At 40.8% G+C, this 19,965-nt stretch overlaps 1 protein-coding gene across 3 annotated transcripts in view; it reads left to right on the top strand.

Annotated features, from left to right (window-relative positions):
• The window catches only part of KCNIP1 (potassium voltage-gated channel interacting protein 1), a 584,581-nt gene that overhangs the window by 525,587 nt on the left and 39,029 nt on the right, over positions 1-19,965 (top strand). For 2 of the 3 annotated variants that reach the window (XM_060240617.1, XM_060240616.1), the window contains exons 2-3: positions 4,754-4,786; positions 15,968-16,092. In XM_060240617.1, coding sequence (XP_060096600.1) covers positions 4,754-4,786; positions 15,968-16,092 — 158 coding nt within the window. The remainder of the gene's footprint in view (positions 1-4,753; positions 4,787-15,967; positions 16,093-19,965) is intronic. The other variant, XM_060240618.1, reaches the window with a different exon arrangement.

The following is a 19,965-nucleotide window of genomic DNA, read 5'->3' as shown; positions in this document are numbered from 1 at the left end:
CACAGGGTGTCTGTTGTGGGGGAGGAAGGTAAAGGAGATTGTGAGCCGCTCTGAGACTCTTCGGAGTGGAGGGCGGGATATAAATCCAATATCTTCATCTACCTTACAGGGTTTCTGTTGTGGGGGAGGAAGGTAAAGGAGATTGTGAGCCGCTCTGAGACTCTTCGGAGTGGAGGGCGGGATATAAATCCAATATCTTCTTCATCTTCTTCTTCTACCAACAAATTGTGAATAAAGAAGAATAAAATTAAAGTGTGTGTCCCTACAAACACTGCCAGTCAACTCTGACTCTCGTTATCATTTCTTTTTCAAAATATTTCCTGAACTTTTATAGCCTATGGGGAATGGAGGGAAAGAAAAAAACCCTACTTGTAATAGAAATGAGATGAGGGAGGCAGAGATCTGCTAAGAATTTTTAATAGTCGCAAACCTATTTCTGCAACACTAATAAAGTTTGTGCGTTTTCCCTCTGGAACCTTCATTTGTTAGATTTTTTTTTATTTAAAAAATCATGCTTTTAGCTAGCTTTTCCTTTTACAATGACAACATCAGGTTTTTGTTTGCATCCATTCTGCATCCCAAATCCCCTAAATGCCATGTGGGTTTGGTAGCTTGAAATTACTGTAGGAGTATCTCACAGTTGTCTCTGTTTGTTATAATCTAGCAGCTGGGATGGTGCTAAGAATGTGCATTTTAGAAAGTCAGCCGTAGTGTGTATTATCCACAGGGGTTCAGAAAGTAATCTCCTTTTTATGCAGTATTTTAATACAAGAGGGCACAATAATATTTATCAGTTTGTCAAGGAACACAAGAAATGAGCTGCAGAATGAATGTGCTTATAGCTCAACTAAAACCTTAATAGCTTTATTTTCGAGGCATATTCCCTTTCTGTTTTTATTGCGTATACTAAGCACACTTTACCTTCCATATACAGAGCCGGGTCTCATGATCCACCGATGGAACAAAATTGTGGCTTAACGTGGTTCTATGAGTGCAAGTTTCATTTAAAAATCCTGTGCAACACAATGATTCTCCAAAGTGGATGAAAAATGCTTTGCCATTGTATATTTCTATATATATTGTAGTAGGCGTCTTTTGAAATCTTATGCAAGTGGAAAATACAGTCTGGAAACAAGCAGCACAATGCGCTTCCATGAGAGAGGACAAAAAGATATTTCAGACGAGCAAGCGCTCTACTGCCAATGGTTGGATCGAACACATACTATTTGAATGAGTAGCTAAATGTGCTACCTGCAAGTAAAAGAAGCAATTTATTAATATTGCACATTGCCTGCTCACAGTAGAAAGATCTCACTGAGCATTTTTTTTTTTTAAATTATATGTTAAAGTACAACTTCTTGGTCAAAACATGTTTTGCTTTTGTTTCATACATCCTTTAGGCGCATCCAGCGGTGCTGTTCTGGTGCTGTAATCTGATGCATGCTAAATCCCATTGAACACAGGGATGCTTACTTCTGAGCAAACCATTTAAAAGACTGGGCAGTAAACCACTTCAGTCCAAAATCCTGTGCTGTAAAATCATCAGCGCCCAAAACAACCCAAAGAGATGATCTTATATAATAAAAGAGTACACATCACAATTCTATGGTCTCTTATGCACTAGATGTATCATGCTAGAACTGGTTGCAGTATGAAATACCTTTAGAAAGTCAAGCACCAAATACGCAGGAAATCAAGCCACAAAATACAGCACAGAGCAAAAGGAAAAATGGTGCATGTGAGGGGAGCGGTAACCACTTAACCTAACCTCCCTGGCTTCTAAATCCATCTTTAAGCAAGACTATGGGGACTATTTACACATATAGCCTTTTTCTTGTTTGTTTTTTGCTGCATTTATTTCAAGTCTCCTTTCAGGCAATTGGTAGTTCCTAGAAAGCAAGTGTGAAGTGATCCCTGTGCCGTTGCTCTAATGAGAAGTGGAAAACCATGGCAAATGCTAGAGAACAAATGCTGCACAAACACATGCGAACTTGGACTCATTTATATCCAATGCAATCCTTAGCATGTATCCTTAGAAGTTAATAACGTTGATTTTTGTGGGCTCGGAAGGGTGTAACTCTGTCTTTGATTGCACATTCAGTAAGTAAGCTGGTTAATTCCTGAACAAAGTTGAAGATTCACATAATATCCGAAACAAGCAAGCTGTGCACTCCGTGGAATTCACATTGTCTGTACTTATTTTTGCAATCTACTGCTAGTTGCACCAGTTCTAAGTGACCCATTCAAACTCTTGTGAATAACACAAAAAGCAGACACCGGACGAACAGTTTATAACACACATTTTCTATCCTTTAACTGAACCTGAAATTTCTTTGCGTGTAGGTAAGACCCAAGTTTGAACTTTGTTTAATTAAATTGTTTATGTTCCTGCTGAAAGGGTGAATCGGATTTTTGTCCAGTTCCAACGCGGTTGCAAGTTGCAACACATTCATGTAACACCACAGGTTGCCCTTGAATCAGTAATGCATTTCAGAAATTCACAGGAGACCTATTTGTGGACTTTCAGACCGCATAGGAAAATGGGTTGTTACTGGCTGGAGAATGGGATGAGAGAAGAGATTGGGAAGGTACAATAGCAACCTAAGCAGAGTTACATCCTTCAGATCTCAGCACGTTAAATGGATTCACATGGGTGGCTGTGCTGGTCTGAAGCAGTTTGAGTCCAGTGGCACCTTTAAGACCAACAAAGTTTTATTCTTGGTATACGCAGGCCTCGAATTCAGCAGGAGCTCACAAGAATGCAGCTCCTGAATCTTTCTGATGGTTCCCCCTCTTCTCCCCACCTACCTTGTCCATGGAATAGTAGGCGCAGCTGCATAACAATCCCTGGATCAGGAGAGCAGCCAGCCAGCCACCAGAGACTTTACCATGCTCCCAGCAGCCCTCATTAACCCCTGGAGAAGCCTGCACCACCCTTCCTCCACTTCTTATGTGATTTTGGGCAGCAGGTGGCTTGCTGGCCTTTTGACTATGGATGGGGGGGTGGCCCAGGAGAGCCCCAGGCAAGCGAGGCCTGCTTGGGCTGGCTGGATTTCTAGCCAGCCAAAGCAGGCCTTGCTTGCCCAGGGCTCTCCTTTCTTGCGTTGGGTTGCTTTTGGCTGGGGGGGGGATATGCTAATGAGTTATGTTAATGAGTTCCACCTCCTATTTTTCTACAAAACAACCCCTGGGTATTTGTTTTTGAGTGCATGCACACTTCTTCAAGATAGAAGAAGAAGATACTGGATTTATATCCCGCCCTCCACTCCGAAGAGTCTCAGAGCAGCTCACAATCTCCTTTCCCTTCCTCCCCCACAACAGACACCCTGTGAGGTAGATGAAGATATTGGATTTATATCCCACCCTCCACTCCGAAGAGTCTCAGAGCGGCTCACAATCTCCTTTCCCTTCCTCCCCCACAACAGACACCCTGTGAGGTAGATGAAGATATTGGATTTATATCCCGCCCTCCACTCCGAAGAGTCTCAGAGCGGCTCACAATCTCCTTTACCTTCCTCCCCCACAACAGACACCCTGTGGGGTGGGTGGGGCTGGAGAGGGCTCTCACAGCAGCTGCCCTTTCAAGGACAACCTCTGTCAGAGCTATGGCTGACCCAAGGCCATGCTAGCAGGTGCAAGTGGAGGAGTGGAGAATCAAACCCGGTTCTCTCAGATAAGAGTCCGCGCACTTGACAACTACACCAAACAGGAAGAACTATCTGAAGAAGTGTGGATGTCATGCAAAAATTTATACCCAGAATAAAACTTTGCTATTATTTAAAGGTGCCTCTGGACTCAAACTTGAATGGATTTAGAAGGGTATAAATCAGTTTAAGATGGCACAACTAATGTATTAAATGGCTAGCTTGGCATGGAGTAAATAACAGCAGAGCTATATACTGGATTTATTCAGAACCCTTGAATCATATGCATAAGTCTGGGAAAAGTTTAATAATTAGTACACTGAAACGTGGTGACTAAATCTACTTTTCTTGTGGGAGTTAGCTGTAATGAAATTTACAAGATTTTGAAATGAGACATGGAGCATGAATGTGAATTAGCCCCAATGAAAATAATGCATCAGTTCTTGCTTATTTGTGTTTTTTCCCCCTCTGGATTGCTAATAATTCTATTTCTCCACAGGGGCCAATGAATTGCTTTTCAGTTACCGTTAGAAATATAACCATTCTGATTGCGTTGGTAAGGAAACGCCGTATTTACCCAAGGTGGCTTTGTTTTTTTTTAAAAAATAACTGATCTTCCTTCCTACAGCTGCTCGAGTATGCTGAGCAGGAAAGAAGACTAGATCTTCCTGTTGGTGGAAAGAGGAACTTTTCCAATTTCCTTAACAAGCAGTTAAACATTTGTCTTTGAAAGCTCCATGTGACCACCATTTCTGGGACCGCTGCTCTTCAAACCCGTTCTGATCTCCGTTTGTCAACTTGTCCTGCTGATCGCATGGCTGCATGACTGGTGGCATGCTCCCCCCCCCGCCCTCCGTCTTGTTACTCACTGTCATACGGCTTCATGCAGGGGAGAGGGAGGCCTAACATCTGTTCTCACCATCTGGGGGAGAAGGCAGGGCCATGCAATGCGAAATGTCACATCCAATGTACCAGCGGGGAAAACATCTTTTCATATAGAAAACAGGGCCCTTTTCACATGAAGATTAGATCCCATCCAGAAATAATATAAAAGTGTATGTAGTTTCAATTTTCTTTTTTTGTTAAATTGTTTTCTTACTTTTTCCTAGACTTCGCCCGGTGGTATTACCTGTCACAGAGAGGTAAAATTTAAATCAATTTGACTGACTTTCAAAAGAAGAAGTTTCCCCCTTTACTATTCCAACAACGACATACATGATGATTACAGCTTTCCTACCTCCAAGGTTTTGTCTAGCCCTGGAAAAATAGGCCATTCTTTGATGTGACACTTTCCTCTAGCACTGTCCTCTGCCCATGATTTAATATGGAACAATTATTTTGCTGTATTAGTTGCCACACAATAGTCTGTGTAATTAAATGTGTGGTAAACTGCTTCTAAATCTGGACCAAGGAATCCAGCCAAAGTAAACCAGTTTTCCCCTTTCATCTTCCTCTAGCTTATCATCAAATCTGATTTATAGCTGGGATATTCTGTAACTCATTGTTATGGAACATGGCCTCAGAAACATTCACAGAAATGCACACATTAAATAAGATGTTGAGCCAGTCTTGAAGTTATAGTCACAGTCCACAAACGAAATAATACGTTGGATCCACTTGTGCAATCAGCTACTTGCAAAGCCCTTCTCTGGTACAAAGAATCTTCCCCTAGAGGAAGAACTTTTTGTGCTGGTACAAGGCTTCTTGTATTGGATGAAGGTTATGCTCTTAACTGAGCAGAGTTATGGGACCCAACTTACAGTTTCTCAAATGTATTAATTGTGGCTATATATTACAAACTGAAGTAGTTTATGTGGTAAGAAGTTGTTACCTCTCAGGTTGTTACCAAACTACATTATTTCTGTCTAGGTCAAACAGATCCAGTTGTGATTGTGTTTGAGATTGGTTCATGCTGCTAAATTCCTCCATGCTATCATGAATATAGGAATATATGATTGTATGGAGGAAGGTTGATGAGATCAGATTGCACATGTGCTAAGCCAAGAGTAATTTCCATGACTGAAATTAATAAAGCTGTGTTAGCTTGGAAGAATTTAAAAGCAGATATTGGCCATGATCCAATAGTTAAGAGCATTAGATGTAATAAAAAGAAAGGCTGCAGTTTAGCAACTCTATATACCACAAAGAACCAAACATACAGTCAGACCTTCCTTTGAATTTTCTGCTCTAGTCACTCACATATCTACAAAAAAGCTCATATGGTTATGTTGGATCATGGCCTTGAACTCTGTGACTTAAAAAAAAAAACCCTCTTAATTAAGTCATACACAAATGGGAAATAATTATTCCCAAGGTTTCTTCCTAAATTGCAGATAATAAAAGTGAAATGTTTTCCAGTGAATTTCACCTATTATATTAAACCTTTCTCCTACAGTGATAAATCTGCCATATCTGTATAGTTCATGGCAGTTTTATAAGTAATGGTGGACATTTCAAGTACATTTTTACATAATTACTTTTACATGAGGAGAAGAAATTAATCACAGACTATGTAAAATGCAGTTATCGAATCCTGTAATCAGTAAGCATAAATTATTACTATAAAATCTATTAGAAGGGAATTTAAATGCCCCCCTTGAAAAAAAGATGTTTGATTTTGTCTGACTGGTATTCTTGCTAACTTGTTTGAATGAAACGGCTGCCAAAAACTGAGTAATGAACTCTAGAGGATGCAATGTTCTCTGGAGGATATATAGTTGGTAGTCACTGGTGTGCAAGGAAGATTTATGGTAGCATTACACAGAACAGTGCTCTCAGTGATAGAGAAACAAGGTATGTTCATGCTGGTCTCTGGCAAGAGCCATAATCATCTGATGTGGTGTTGTAAAACCACACTGAATTGTTGCGTGGTACATGATAAGTTGATATGAAAGTCACTCACCCACTTCCCTGTGGCCAAGTTGACATTAAAATGTATCTTAAAAAAAACTATTAATAGCATGGATGAACTTAACATACATCCCTCATACAGAGGACCTCTATGGCTGAAGTCATTCCCTTCATGTCCACACAGTAAGGCTTCAGTTAATTATCATGTAAATTGTCGTAGCTATATAGTTTATTCCGGATTTTCAAGATGCATGGGATTAAACTAATTTTGTGATGGATAAGAAATGGTCAGCATGAACATTAGCCATAACAAGTAATCTGCTATTTTACTAGTTCTATCCAAAAAACATCTATTTGGGAGCATGTCCTACATTCTGGTCTTATGAGTCTAATTGCAGGGTTTGTAGCAGCTATGCAATCATGTGTTTCACCAAAAGGACTGGCCTTACCCTTGTTTAAATCCCCACAAGGGTATTAGCCAGGGGGACATTCCTAGATCTGGAACCACCAAAAACTCATTTAAGAATCAACCAAACAGCAAAGAGGAGGGTATAGAAGTCAAATCCCCAAAGTATCCCTAGAATCCAACATAAGGTATACACGCTACAAATAAAGGTAATGGATAGGGAACAGAAGCAAAATTCCTGTATAATCAAGTGATTCCACCAAGTTCCTATAAATTCCCCATCATGTGCTGAACCAGAAATTGGATGGACATAATTGAGACACTTCCTCATCTGTTTCCTTGATACATGCCGTACTGTTTTCCCCCATCCAAGATTAAATATTGCATAACTGTAAACAGTGCTATAAATTTTATATTAAGTTCTGGATGATCTTTATCTTGGTATAGATGCTTCAACATTGATTAGGTCTCTGACTTAGAAGAAGTACTAGAGAGAGTGGGGTACCTGTAGTGTAGCAGCTCAGGTGATTGTGGAATCAAAAGGCAGGTACAGGTAGCAAATAAGGCAGGTAAATACCTCTGTAAAGGTACTGATCTGGGACCCAATAGTCAGGACCCCACATGCAGACTTGAATGAATTCCCAGAAGCCAGAACCTTCTGAGAAAATGGCCACTCTACACTCAAGCCTCTCTGTTTCTTGCTCTGTATTACCAACAATGACCACAAACCTATTTGGAATCAATGGAACAGTAATGGACTCCAGGAGAGTAGACTGATCCTTTAAAAATTTCAGCTCCTGAGAAATGGTGCATATGAAGGGTATAAGGTTTCAGTCAGGTTCTAAAACTTATGGGGTAAATTGTCAACTTCACAAGTGTCTGACCCTGTTACATGCTTCCTTTGGCCTCTCCTTTGATTGACTGATCCATTCTAATAAAGTCTGTCCCACGAGAGTTTCATGTATGGCCAGAGACAAATACTGTTGGTTGGAACAAGATTACTTGTTGGTTGGCTGCAACAGGGAACTGTCATTAATTGCCTAATGATTGTTAACCTGACGTAGTCTTCTCCAGATGCCCAATTTCCCCTTTCTCTCCACACATTTGGGAGCCCTCTGTGTTGTCCAGGCAATCACCACTCTTCTTGATATTTCCACCTTTGTCCAGGTTCATCTACTGCCAAATGTAAAACAAAGGTTAGAAGAAAGACCAATCTGAAGAATAAACAAGTCACTAGACCATAATGAGATGGATTTATTGATAAGATAAGCATTCTTGTGATGTACCAACTCTTACCCTCCAATCACCGGCTCTCACCTAGCATTGCCTTGATAAAACTAATTCAAACACTAAGAGTCAGTTAGGACTTCATTAAAAAGAATCCTGGAGAACTGTTCTCCATTATCATGACACCATCCAAGCCATTGCCTTTATCAAAACTAGTGCATACTACCTGAACTGATGAAGAGGTCCATGTCTCTTGCTCTGCCATCATACCGCTGCTTCAAGTTGCAAGCAGGACTTCTATTGCGTTAGCCTTCCCTAACAGCTGCCCGAGATCATAATGCTTAATACGATGCTAGGTCCAAGTCCACAGCCAGGCCTGATTCACCAGGGCATGCTGAAACTTGTCAATGAAAGATGTTCCATATCAAGAGCTTCACAATAACCATTACTTCAGACTTAGTGGGATTTAGCTTACCTACATCTGCCTACAGCCAGTCGCCATTGCCAGTAATGATCATGCAATCATCATTGTCTTTTTTACCCTATGACCTTGTGCCACGATGTGTGGGGTTTTTTTAAAAAAAAAAATTAATAATAAAAGATTTGCTTCTTTGCCTCTGGCTAGGCCTAAAAGTTGACAGCTCATTCTCCTTCCTGTACTTGGAGGCATCATGCAAGAAGGTTATTGACAAAAGACCTCACTGAGCTGATCTTTTTAAATAGAAGAAAACTAGCGGCCAGAACATCCTTCGGAGGATATAATAATGGATAAGGCACATATACTAGTGCATTTTATATGGAGTATTAAAAAAAAAACCCCTTCAAAAACACAAGAGAGAAACAGGGAATTATTAAAATCTTATCTGTAGTGAAAGAGGAGCTGGAGGTTTCTGACAAGCCTAGAAGCTTGAAACTGGAGGTTGGGAAGTCAATGCTGCACATTATTTCCAACTACCCAAACATGAGAGGATCTATAGAAACATTGAACGAGCAGCATAGAAATAAACTGGCTAGAAGTGGGATAAACAATATAATATGAGCCCTCCAATTCATATGGGGGAATCATTCCTGAATAGCAATAAAACTGGTTGTTAAATTCGCTTCTGTTTGTGAAACCTTGGAAGTATGAGACCAGAAGGCTGCTTATACAAGCTTTTGAACATTTAACAACAAGCATTATACTCTGCCCATTACAAATGTTTAATACCAGCCCTTTCCCCGCAATGTAGTCTCATGAGTAATGAAAGATAACTGTCTGTTGAATTTTTAAAATGGCGTAAATGACCAAATCAGAATAATGCCTGAAGTGGCTGCTCCCTGGGCCGTGGGGTCCATTGCCCCCCCCCCCAAAAGCTTGGGCTCTGTCAACAAAACATTTGGTTAATGGTCTTGAAAACATATTACACAAGCTGACATTGACTGCTCTTTATGTCCACGATGCTTGTGTGTGTGAAATGTGGTGTTTTTTGCCTGAGTGACAGCTTTGGTTTCAGAACAAATTACTTGAGGGGAAAACCTGCACACGTCTAGCTAAGATACCATATTGCAAATTAGCAAAGAAGGAAGGAACTGGATAAAATTATGTAGAGTCAATTAAGACTTGCCAGAGGGAAAAAAAAATAGGGATTAATGGGGAGAAAAGCAGACCAAATTGGTACTAACGAAAGGCACAAAAGGGAACAAGAAAGGCTTTAACACAGGAGAGGACTGCAAAGCCAGTATTAAATGAGAGACACTAGGTCTGTGAAAAATCTAAACCACATACCTGTAAAACGTATAAGTCAAATTAGGTAGAGACAAAACCTTTTATGATTTATCCGTTGGCATACTGAATGAACAAAAATGCTCGACAAATCAAGACATCCCTAAGTGCAGCTGATGTTCTGAGTTCGTTCAGTCAATGCATTTTGAGAGCTAGTGTAATGTTGTAGTTAAAAGGACTCACTAGGAACTGAAAGATCCAGGACTGGTTCCTCCCCCAGTCATGAAGCTCACTGTGTGTTCAGGTGCCAGTTACTTTCAGCCTGTCCTACCTCCCAAGGATTTTATGAAGTTATGTCACCTTGAACATTTTTCTAAACTGAAAAGCAGCGTGGACATTTCCAAATAAACGTTACGGAAGGGTAAAAACTATGAAATGGCATTGTTGTACCTCCCACTATTACCACCAAATGAATTACTTAATATTAATATAGGACTCTATTAATTAAAATAGAGTCTCATTAATATTAATTTTATTAATTAAAATTAATAGAGTCCCATATGCAAGACAGCAAGGGCATTATTTTCTGAACTGCAATTCCAGCCCAAGCAGGAGAGGTAAAGAGAAAGTCAGGACAAATCCTTCTGTAATCTTCTACCTCATAGAAGTTCCCTAGATGTTTGTGACATCAAGGGAACACAAAGGAGAAAATCATAAACCTTCTTCACATATTCATCCATGTATTTATTGTGTGCAGGGAAGTAGGATGCAGACTTTTTTGTATATTGCCATCATTACTGTATTTAGTTTGCCTAATCTTTACGGCAGTTCTTGATTTTTTTATTTTTTTTATGCTAGAGCCAGTTTGGTGTAGTGGTTAAGTGTGCGGACTCTTATCTGGGAGAACCGGGTTTGATTCCCCACTCCTCCATTTGCACCTGCTAGCATGGCCTTGGGTCAGCCATAGCTCTGGTAGAGGTTGTCCTTGAAAGGGCAGCTGCTGTGAGAGCCCTCTCAGCCCCACCCACCTCACAGGGTGTCTGTTGTGGGGGAGGAAGGTAAAGGAGATTGTGAGCCGCTCTGAGACTCTTCGGAGTGGAGGGCGGGATATAAATCCAGTATCTTCTTCTTCTTCTTCTATTTTGACACCATTTATAAGGTCTACACCATTTATATGCTGACTGGAAATATATTAATATTTAATGGGGGGGAAATTAATGTGAGGAGGGAAAACGCTGTTATGAAAAGAAAGAGTCAAAAGATTTTGATTTTCACCAGGAAGAAAACAAAATCAAAATCAGGATATTTGGGGGGGATAGCTTTCACAATTCGGTCTCTGTATTTAGCTGAAAATCTGCAGTGACTCCTTACATGTGTATCCACATCCACTCTGTTAAGACCTTGCTTTTTGCAATGTTTCCAGTTGCATGAAGGAACCTATAGAAATATATGTGCTTCTTTAGGGCAGGTTACTGCTGACATGCAGTGGAATGCAGGGGCCTCATAAGTGGGGTCAGCATTAAATCCTGCTCCCCTTGACATGTACTCAGTGAATCTGAAGAAGGTTTATAGTGGAATCAGTGTTCTCTCTAAGCTGAGTTAGCGTGAGCTAGCTCACAGTTTTTTAGTCTCCTGTTCACACAGTTTTGTCTTAGCTCAGGAAAAATGGCCCCAGAGCAAACTAATTTATTCAGTAGCTCACAACTTTAATGCCAGTAGCTCACAAAGGAGAATTTTGGCTCACAAGACTCTACAACTTAGAGGGAACATTGTGTGGAATATATGACCTTCTGGCTTCCCTTCACCAGGCAATAAATCTATTACATGCAGCTCTAACTGACAAGAGAGATGAATCAACAGGTCACCAGCAACCAAATGGCTTGAATTTTAGTTGACCACCTTATATCTGCTGGGGTCTAAAGTCAGACCGTTTTCGCACACAGCTTACCATGGGGTCATGTTCCTGTTCTCTCCACAGCGTCTGTCGGATTTCCCATTATCTGCGCCAAAGTTACAGGAAGTGCCGCGGCTTTTGCATCACAAACGTAAACCGCCAAAACCCAGTTTACGTTTGCTACGCAAAAGCCGCAGCACTTCCTGTAACTCTGGCGCAGATAATGGGAAATCCAACAGACGCTGCGGAGAGAACAGGAACGTGACCGCGTGGTAAGCTGTGTGCGAAAACAGTCTCAGTTCCAAAGCACTTCTCCAGCATATCCAACATTACGATGGGGATGTAAAAGCAGTGCTACAACATATTTGAGAAAACATCTATTTTGCTAGACAGCAAACTCAACAGAACATGAAAAGGAGGAAACCTAAGAGAAGAAGGAGGAAGAACCAAAGGAAAGAGCAGTAGGACAAACCAGCTGGAGACAAGGAATGAAACTAAATGTATTTGGTTTACCTGCCTGCTTAGCCACTCTCCATATCTATGGAAGTTACCCTTTTCCTATCAGCATTTGATCTGAGGGGCTGTCAACAGGTTCAAAAGTATCCTCGTTTTAGTTTTGTAATTTATTGTTGTGACCTGCTCTAAGCCCGCTTGTGGGAAGGGCAGGATATAATTCAAAGAAATAGCAAATAAATAAAATTTCAGAGCACCCTCACAGGTCCTATGCACATGACACGCGTGTAGGGGTAACATTGGAAAGGAGAGGCAAGAGAAGCAGGAGTGATCAAGCCACACAAGGCAAAGCAAATATAATGACATGGGACACAATGTAAAAATGATATGCTCTGGTATTCAAAAAATTGCTTTTGCTGAAAACTCTGGGTTTCTAGTGGCACGGCATGCCATTACAAAATAGTTACTCGGTGTCTGTGTAGGAAAACTATAAGAAATACCATGAACTGCTACTACTGTACAAGATGGAGAGATGGTGCATAGCATGTCTGAAAGCTACCCTACAATGGGATCTTAATGTTTATCTACTTATTTAAAAGACTTATATGGCCACCTTTCACCTGAGCATCTCAAATTATTGAAAAACAGGCATGTATTGGAAAGGGGAATTAGGTTAACCCAGTAAATAAAATGCATTTAAAATACTGAAACTTTGCAATTGCTGTCAAAACAGTCAGTATTTTTATTTGCAGTGTACTAATTAGGGTTCATCATCGATTACTGGGGGCTTGGGCCAAAATAATCCTGATGATCACCATATCTGAAGCCATTGGTAGTTGTAATAACTGCTCATGCTTGAGTGATGGCTTGTCAGTTCTGAATAATAATTAACCTCTTGCCTGTTGCACTTATCTCCCTCCATCTTTAGTACCTACAGGAAAGAGACTCTGCTGAGTACAGACTGGCATTTTGAGTCAGCACGTGGACGGGACACGGGCGGGCCAAAAAAGCACAACCAAACATGCACATCTGCCTCTCATTCTGATCCTGCCCCTGGGCTGTCCCACTCACATCGCAAAAAGATACCACTTTGGTAGTGGTAGCTTTTTGCTGCGCAAGTGGGACAGCCCTTGAATGGGTTGGGGACGGGAGCAGGACAAGCGACAGATGTGCATGTCTGGTCGCACTTTAAGAACATAAGAACATAAGAGAAGCCATGTTGGATCAGGTCAATGGCCCATCCAGTCCAACACTCTGTGTCACACAGTGGCCAAAAATAAATTATATATATATATATATATATACACACACATACACACATATATATATACACACTGTGGCTAATAGCCACTGATGGACCTCTGCTCCATATTTTTATCTAACCTCCTCCTAAAGCTGGCTATGCTTGTAGCCGCCATCACCTCCTGTGGCAGTGAATTCCACATGTTAATCACCCTTTGGGTGAAGAAGTACCTCCTTTTATCCGTTTTAACCCGACTGCTCAGCAATTTCATCGAATGCCCACGAGTTCTTGTATTGTGAGAAAGGGAGAAAAGTACTTATTTCTCTACTTTCTCCATCCCATGCATTATCTTGTAAACCTCTATCACGTCACCCTGCAGTCGACGTTTCTCCAAGCTAAAGAGTCCCAAGCGTTTTAACCTTTCTTCATAAGGAAAGTGTTCCAACCCTTTAATCATTCTAGTTGTCCTTTTCTGAACTTTTTCCAATGCTATAATATCCTTTTTGAGGTGCGGTGACCAGAATTGCACACAGTATTCCAAATGAGACCACACCATCAATTTATACAGGGGCATTATGATACTGGCTGATTTGTTTTCAATTCCTTTCCTAATAATTTCCAGCATGGCGTTGGCCTTTTTTATTGCAATCGCACACTGTTTTGACATTTTCAGTGAGTTATCTACCATGACCCCAAGATCTCTCTCTTGGTCAGTCTCTGCCAGTTCACACCCCATCAACTTGTATTTGTAGCTGGGATTCTTGGCCCCAATGTGCATTACTTTGCACTTGGCCACATTGAACCTCATCTGCCACATTGACGCCCACTCACCCAGCCTCAAAAGATCCCTTTGGAGTGCCTCACAATCCTCTCTGGTTCTCACCACCCTGAACAATTTAGTGTCATCTGCAAACTTGGCCACTTCACTGCTTACTCCCAACTCCAAATCATTTATGAACAAGTTAAAGAGCATGGGATCTAGTACTGAGCCCTGCGGCACCCCACTGCTTACCGTCCTCCACTGCAAAGACTGCCCATTTATACTCACTCTCTGCTTCCTATTAATTAGCCAGTTTTTGATCCACAAGAGGACCAGTCCTTTTACTCCATGACTCTCGCGCTTTCTACGGAGCCTTTGATGAGGAACTTTTGGGGTCTACCCATGTCCCTTCCATGTGCTGGCTCAAAATGCTGGTCTGGACCTAGCCTAAAAGTGGTTCAGCCACTTTCTCACATATTAAGCTATATTGAAAACCTCAGTAAAGCGGCAACCTTTCCTTTAATCTTTCCTTCAGTTTTACCTTAACAGTATTTCCACTTGAGTACACTTAAAATTCTTCCCTGATAGCACTTGCATTATGGAAGCCATTTGCCTCGGCACCAATGGCCACAGGCAGCAAGGAAGTAACTGCAAAGGGCAGGAGGAGGACATCATGCTGTTTCTTGTTTATTTAATCATACGTTGTGAATAGTTTCCACTGGGAAGCTGATCTGCACAATTCTAATGTAAAGATTATCCGTTCCTCTAAAGGAGTAGTCGCACAAATGGGCAGGATGGCCCGAGCACAAATATCCATAAAAACCCATACCATGAGTTGCCTGTGTCCTGAGAATGATATGGAATGCATTGATATGGGGTGCCTTCCTATTCTTTGGTGACTGTGACTTCAAAAGTGGCTAAAACTAATAACCAGCAGCACTCAAAAATATAAAGAAAAGCAGACATCCTGACCCAATGATGTTCTGCTTGTTTCTGTGTACCTCTCCATTTAGATGAAACCGTTTTGTACTTTGTATCCTTGTCCACCCCACTGTTAACCTTCTATTGCTTCTCTTCTTTGGAACCTGTATGAACTTTACCCACATTAGGTCTTCTGCTATAACATTTTCACTGGAATGTCTTTAACCCTTCAAACTCTTTTGTTTCACAACAAAAGAAAACAAGTAACTCCCATGCCTGCTCAGTGTCAGCATTGTTCCCCCCCCCCCCCCGATCCTAAATATATTTCTTGGAAGTAAGTTCCATTGATTTCAGTGGTACATACTACCATGTGGATATGCTTGGGATCCTAGCTTTTGTCTATTATGTTTAAGCATGTCTGGTCCGTGTTACACTGAATCCCATGAAGCACACGCTGTGAAATCAGAATTGCTGTGACATATTGCTGGGCTGGGATATTTTCAAGTAAGTGAGCATGAATTCAGACTTATTCGATGGATGGGAGCATCTTAAATTCATTAGAAACAACTGCAGTTGGCTGGATGGAAACATTCTTTTGAGAGCAATAGTGAGTTGGTCTCCTGACGGCAGTAGTGAGTTGGCATCCATAAAAAGAACTGTGATGCTGAAGAGAAATGTGAACCATGAAAAGGAAATGTGAAGAGTGCTTCTTTTTCTTGGATTTGATTGTATTTCCGATCAGGTTCAGATTCCCAAGTCTGTTACTTGTACTTAAATTGTTTTTAAGATTAACCAATATACATTTGACTCCTTCCATCATTTTAACAAAGAATGCAGCCCTAATAATCTTTGTGTCTTTTGTTCTAGATAAAATTGAAGATGAGTTAGAAATGACCACAGTATGCCATCGGCCTGAAGGACTCGAACAGCTTGAGGCACAAACCAATTTCACCAAGAGAGAACTCCAAGTGCTTTACAGAGGATTCAAAAATGTAAGAGTAAAACAATGGTGGTTATTGTGAATCAGCTAGCATTTGAGAATGAAATATTTTTTCATTAATGTGAATGATGAATATACATTAAGAAGCTTTAAAAGCAGGGAGGGATGGCGTCTCAGTGGCAGAGCATCTACTTGGCAAGCAGAAGGTCCCAGGTTCAATCCCTGGCATCTCCAACCAAAAAGGGTTCAGGTAAATAGGTGTGCAAAACCTCAGCTTGAGACCCTGGAGAGCCGCTGCCAGTCTGAGTAGACAATACTGACTTTGATGGACCGAGGGTCTGATTCAGTATAAGGCAGCTTCATATGTTCATAAGAATAATTTTTCTAATCCTTGTTCCAGTGTCAAGAAGGTATAAGGCTGGCCTGAAAATATATAAATGTTTTTCGTGGCATCATCATAACGTTTAAAACTTTGGCTGCCTGATAAAATACGCAGCTCACAAATTACTCAGCAAATATGGCATGTTGTTCCATTCACCTCATGTTCAGAATGAATCGTTCAGAACTATTCGCAGTTTGAAATTGCCAAGCTATCATTATTTTTATTAGGGTTTGTAGAATCTTTCGGGCTCAGGTGCCGTGTTCTACTGGAGAAAGTTTTTCTTCCAGACGTTTCGTTCTTGGCTGCGGAGAACATCCTCAGTGGCGTTGCAGCCGGAGCAGGTGCTCTGACCTTTTTTGGCTGCTGTGCATTGAGATGCACAATGCACAGCAGCCAAGAAGGTCAGAGTGCCTGCTCCGGCTGCAACGCCACTGAGGATGTTCTCCGCAGCCGAGAACGAAACGTCTGGAAGAAAAACTTTCTCCAGTAGAACACAGCACTTGAGCCCGAAAGATTCTACAAACCCTAATAATGTTACCAGCCGTAAAAACCTGAAATCTTTGATATCATTATTTTTATTCCTTGATTTTGTCTTATTTCATTGTGAGTAATCAGAAACTCTGTTGGTCTTGAATATTTGGGGCTTGGTGACTTGGGAGCGTTTTCTATTTCCTGACTTGTGGAGTAGAAAATGTGTATTATATCCAGATTTTTGAGATATCTTCCCAACTTTTAAAATTAATTGTTGATAAATTGGGTCCCTTTCTGTGACACACATGGCATGTTCACACTACACTATATAATGCATTTTACATCCGGATTTTACTGTGTAAGAGTAGCAAAAATCCGGATGTAAAATGCATTATTTAATGTAGGGTGAATGCACCAATAGATAACAAAGCTATACTGCTCTAGAAGAGTTCTATGTGAACAATAGAACAATGTGAATAGATAGCAATAGGAACACACACTTTACTGGAAAGCTGCATTAAGTGAGAATTTATTGGACTTAAGGACATAAGAGAAGCCATGTTGGATCAAGCCAATGGCCCATCCAGTCCAACACTCTGTGTCACACAGTGGCCAATATATGTGTGTGTATATATATATACATATAAAACACGAAGGGGGCCTCAACAGGTTTCTACAGAGGCAATGCTTGACTCTTTTGTATATTTATATATTGTGGCTTATATCCCATCCTACCTCACAAGCAGGCTCAGGGTGGCTCACATCGTGTCATAATACAGCAGCAGTTTAAAGCATTAAAAAGTCATTACGACTATTAGATTAAATAAGTAAAAACATGAAGCAAAACCACACAATAATCTGGTTCCCTAGCCAACAATTCAGCAATTAATGACATACTAGGTACCCTGATCCCCTGCTGGAATGGGTGATAGATCAAGATGGAAGCAACTTGCATTCAGCTCTATCAAAACTGAGAATGGCAAAGCTGAAATAATAAACACAGGATATAAATGGATAAAAGGAGCACATAGTAAAATTTAACTGGGACAGCTGTAAGAACAGAAGACTAAATGCTATATACTGAGAACGACAAAACTGGGTAGACAGATCAACTGTTTAGAATCCTCAGAATAGGCACAACATTTCAAAATGGCAGTTGCTGTTAAGGGCTGCATTAATATAAATATTTGTTATTAGAAATAGAACCCCACAGAGCATTTTTATCTTGGCAGCCTGGCCATCTGTATGATCCTGGGAAGTAGTGAGGATTGTTTAACTATGCATTCGGTGAAGATATATAGTAAAATATGAGGTAGAATATGTGGCAAAATGTTCCTCATAAAGAGTAGAAGAAATGCACCACACATCCAACAACAGAGTTCATTCTGCCTCATCTGAAACTTTGTCTGCCTTTTGGTTCTTGAATGATATAAACAGCCACAGATCAGAAGGTACCGATATTGATTCTTTCAGTAGCCGCCCTTTTAAATCAACTCTGCTCCTGTATCATTAGTAGTAGGCTAATAAATAGAAATTAGTGTGGTAATACTTCTTTTTCATGGAGATAAAAGGAAAGAAAACCTTCTCTTCCTACATTTCTGTGTCTTTCCTTACATACACCTCAGTAGGGAAAAGGCTTGAAAACTAGTGGCTGTCAAAAGTTGTTGTATTGTAGAATGCTGCTTGGATTTGCTGCTTCATTGAGGACAACCTCATTTTTTTTATATTCTGGCAGTAGTATGGATAGAAAGGTTCCCCTGTGCAAGCACCAGTCATTTCCAACTCTGGGGTGACATTGCTTTCACAACGTTTTCACAGCAGACTTTTTACGGGGTGGTTTGCCATTGCCTTTCCCAGTCATCTACACTTTCCCCCAAGCAAGCAGAGTACTCATTTTACCAATCTCAGAAGGATGGAAGGCTGAGTCAACCTCAAGCCAGCTACATGAAAACCCAGCTACCGCCGGGGATCGAACTCAGATCGTGAGCAGAGCTTAGGACTGCAGTACTGCAGCTTTAACACCCAATCAGTCAGTCCTAAAGGAAATCAACCCTGACTGTTCCCTGGAAGGTCAGATGCTGAAGCTGACGCTCAGATACTTTGGCCATCAAATGAGAAGGGAGCACTCACTGGAGAAGACCCTGATGCTGGGAAAGACAGAAGGCAAAAGAAGAAGGGGATGGCAAAAGATGAGATGGCTGGACAGCATTACTGAGATGACTGGACAGCATTACACGAATTTGAGCAGACTTTGGAGGATGATGGAAGACAGGAGGGCCTGGCGAGACTTTGTCCATGGGGTCACAAAGAGTTGGAGTCGACTGTGCGACTGAGCAACAACAAAGCAATATGCCAGACTTTTGTGAAGAAGAATTTTAGTTCAATGTGGAAATTTCTCATATGGTCTATCTATACCAACCAGAATATAAGAAAATGTGGTGGCATTTCTATTCAACCACTTGTTCTCCTATACTTTGAAACCCCTGGTTCTTTTGCTAAGTGACAAGGAACCAAAGATATTAAGAAATGAGTGTCCTTTGCTGCTCAAGATTTGTGCTTCTAAAGGTACAAAGGAAAGGAAAGGAAAGGAAACATGATACAGCTATTCTGAAATGTGTGGGGTTTATTGGGTTGCATCCTGTAACAAGGCAAGAAAGGTGGCAGTACAATTATTTATCTAGAGTTCCCTTCTGGACGAGTGGGACCTTGTGCAGAAATGAAGTTTGAGGCCCAAGAATGTAAGACTGTGCTTGACTGTGGATCTCCAGTTACCAGTCATTTTCAAATCCACTTATGACAAAATGATGTCACAAGTACCAATCCACCCTCTTGAAGGACTCAATCTGCTAGAACACTGAAGGAAATCCATAAAAATCTGGATATATTTACAACTCATATCTCAAGGAATGGGAAAAAGACCAATTGATAAAAAGTCTGCTGAGAACATGAAGAAGAAGAAGAAGAAGAAGAAGAAGAAGAAGAAGAAGAAGAAGAAGAAGAAGAAGAAGAAGAAGAAGAAGAAGAAGAAGAAGAAGAAGAAGAAGAAGAAGAAGAAGAAGAAGAAGAAGAAGA

The sequence above is a fragment of the Heteronotia binoei genome, chromosome 5 (assembly GCF_032191835.1).
Source record: "Heteronotia binoei isolate CCM8104 ecotype False Entrance Well chromosome 5, APGP_CSIRO_Hbin_v1, whole genome shotgun sequence".
Taxonomy (NCBI): domain Eukaryota; kingdom Metazoa; phylum Chordata; class Lepidosauria; order Squamata; family Gekkonidae; genus Heteronotia; species Heteronotia binoei.
The sequence above is the reverse complement of the archived record's forward strand: the minus strand, read 5'-3'. Positions and strand labels throughout refer to the sequence as shown.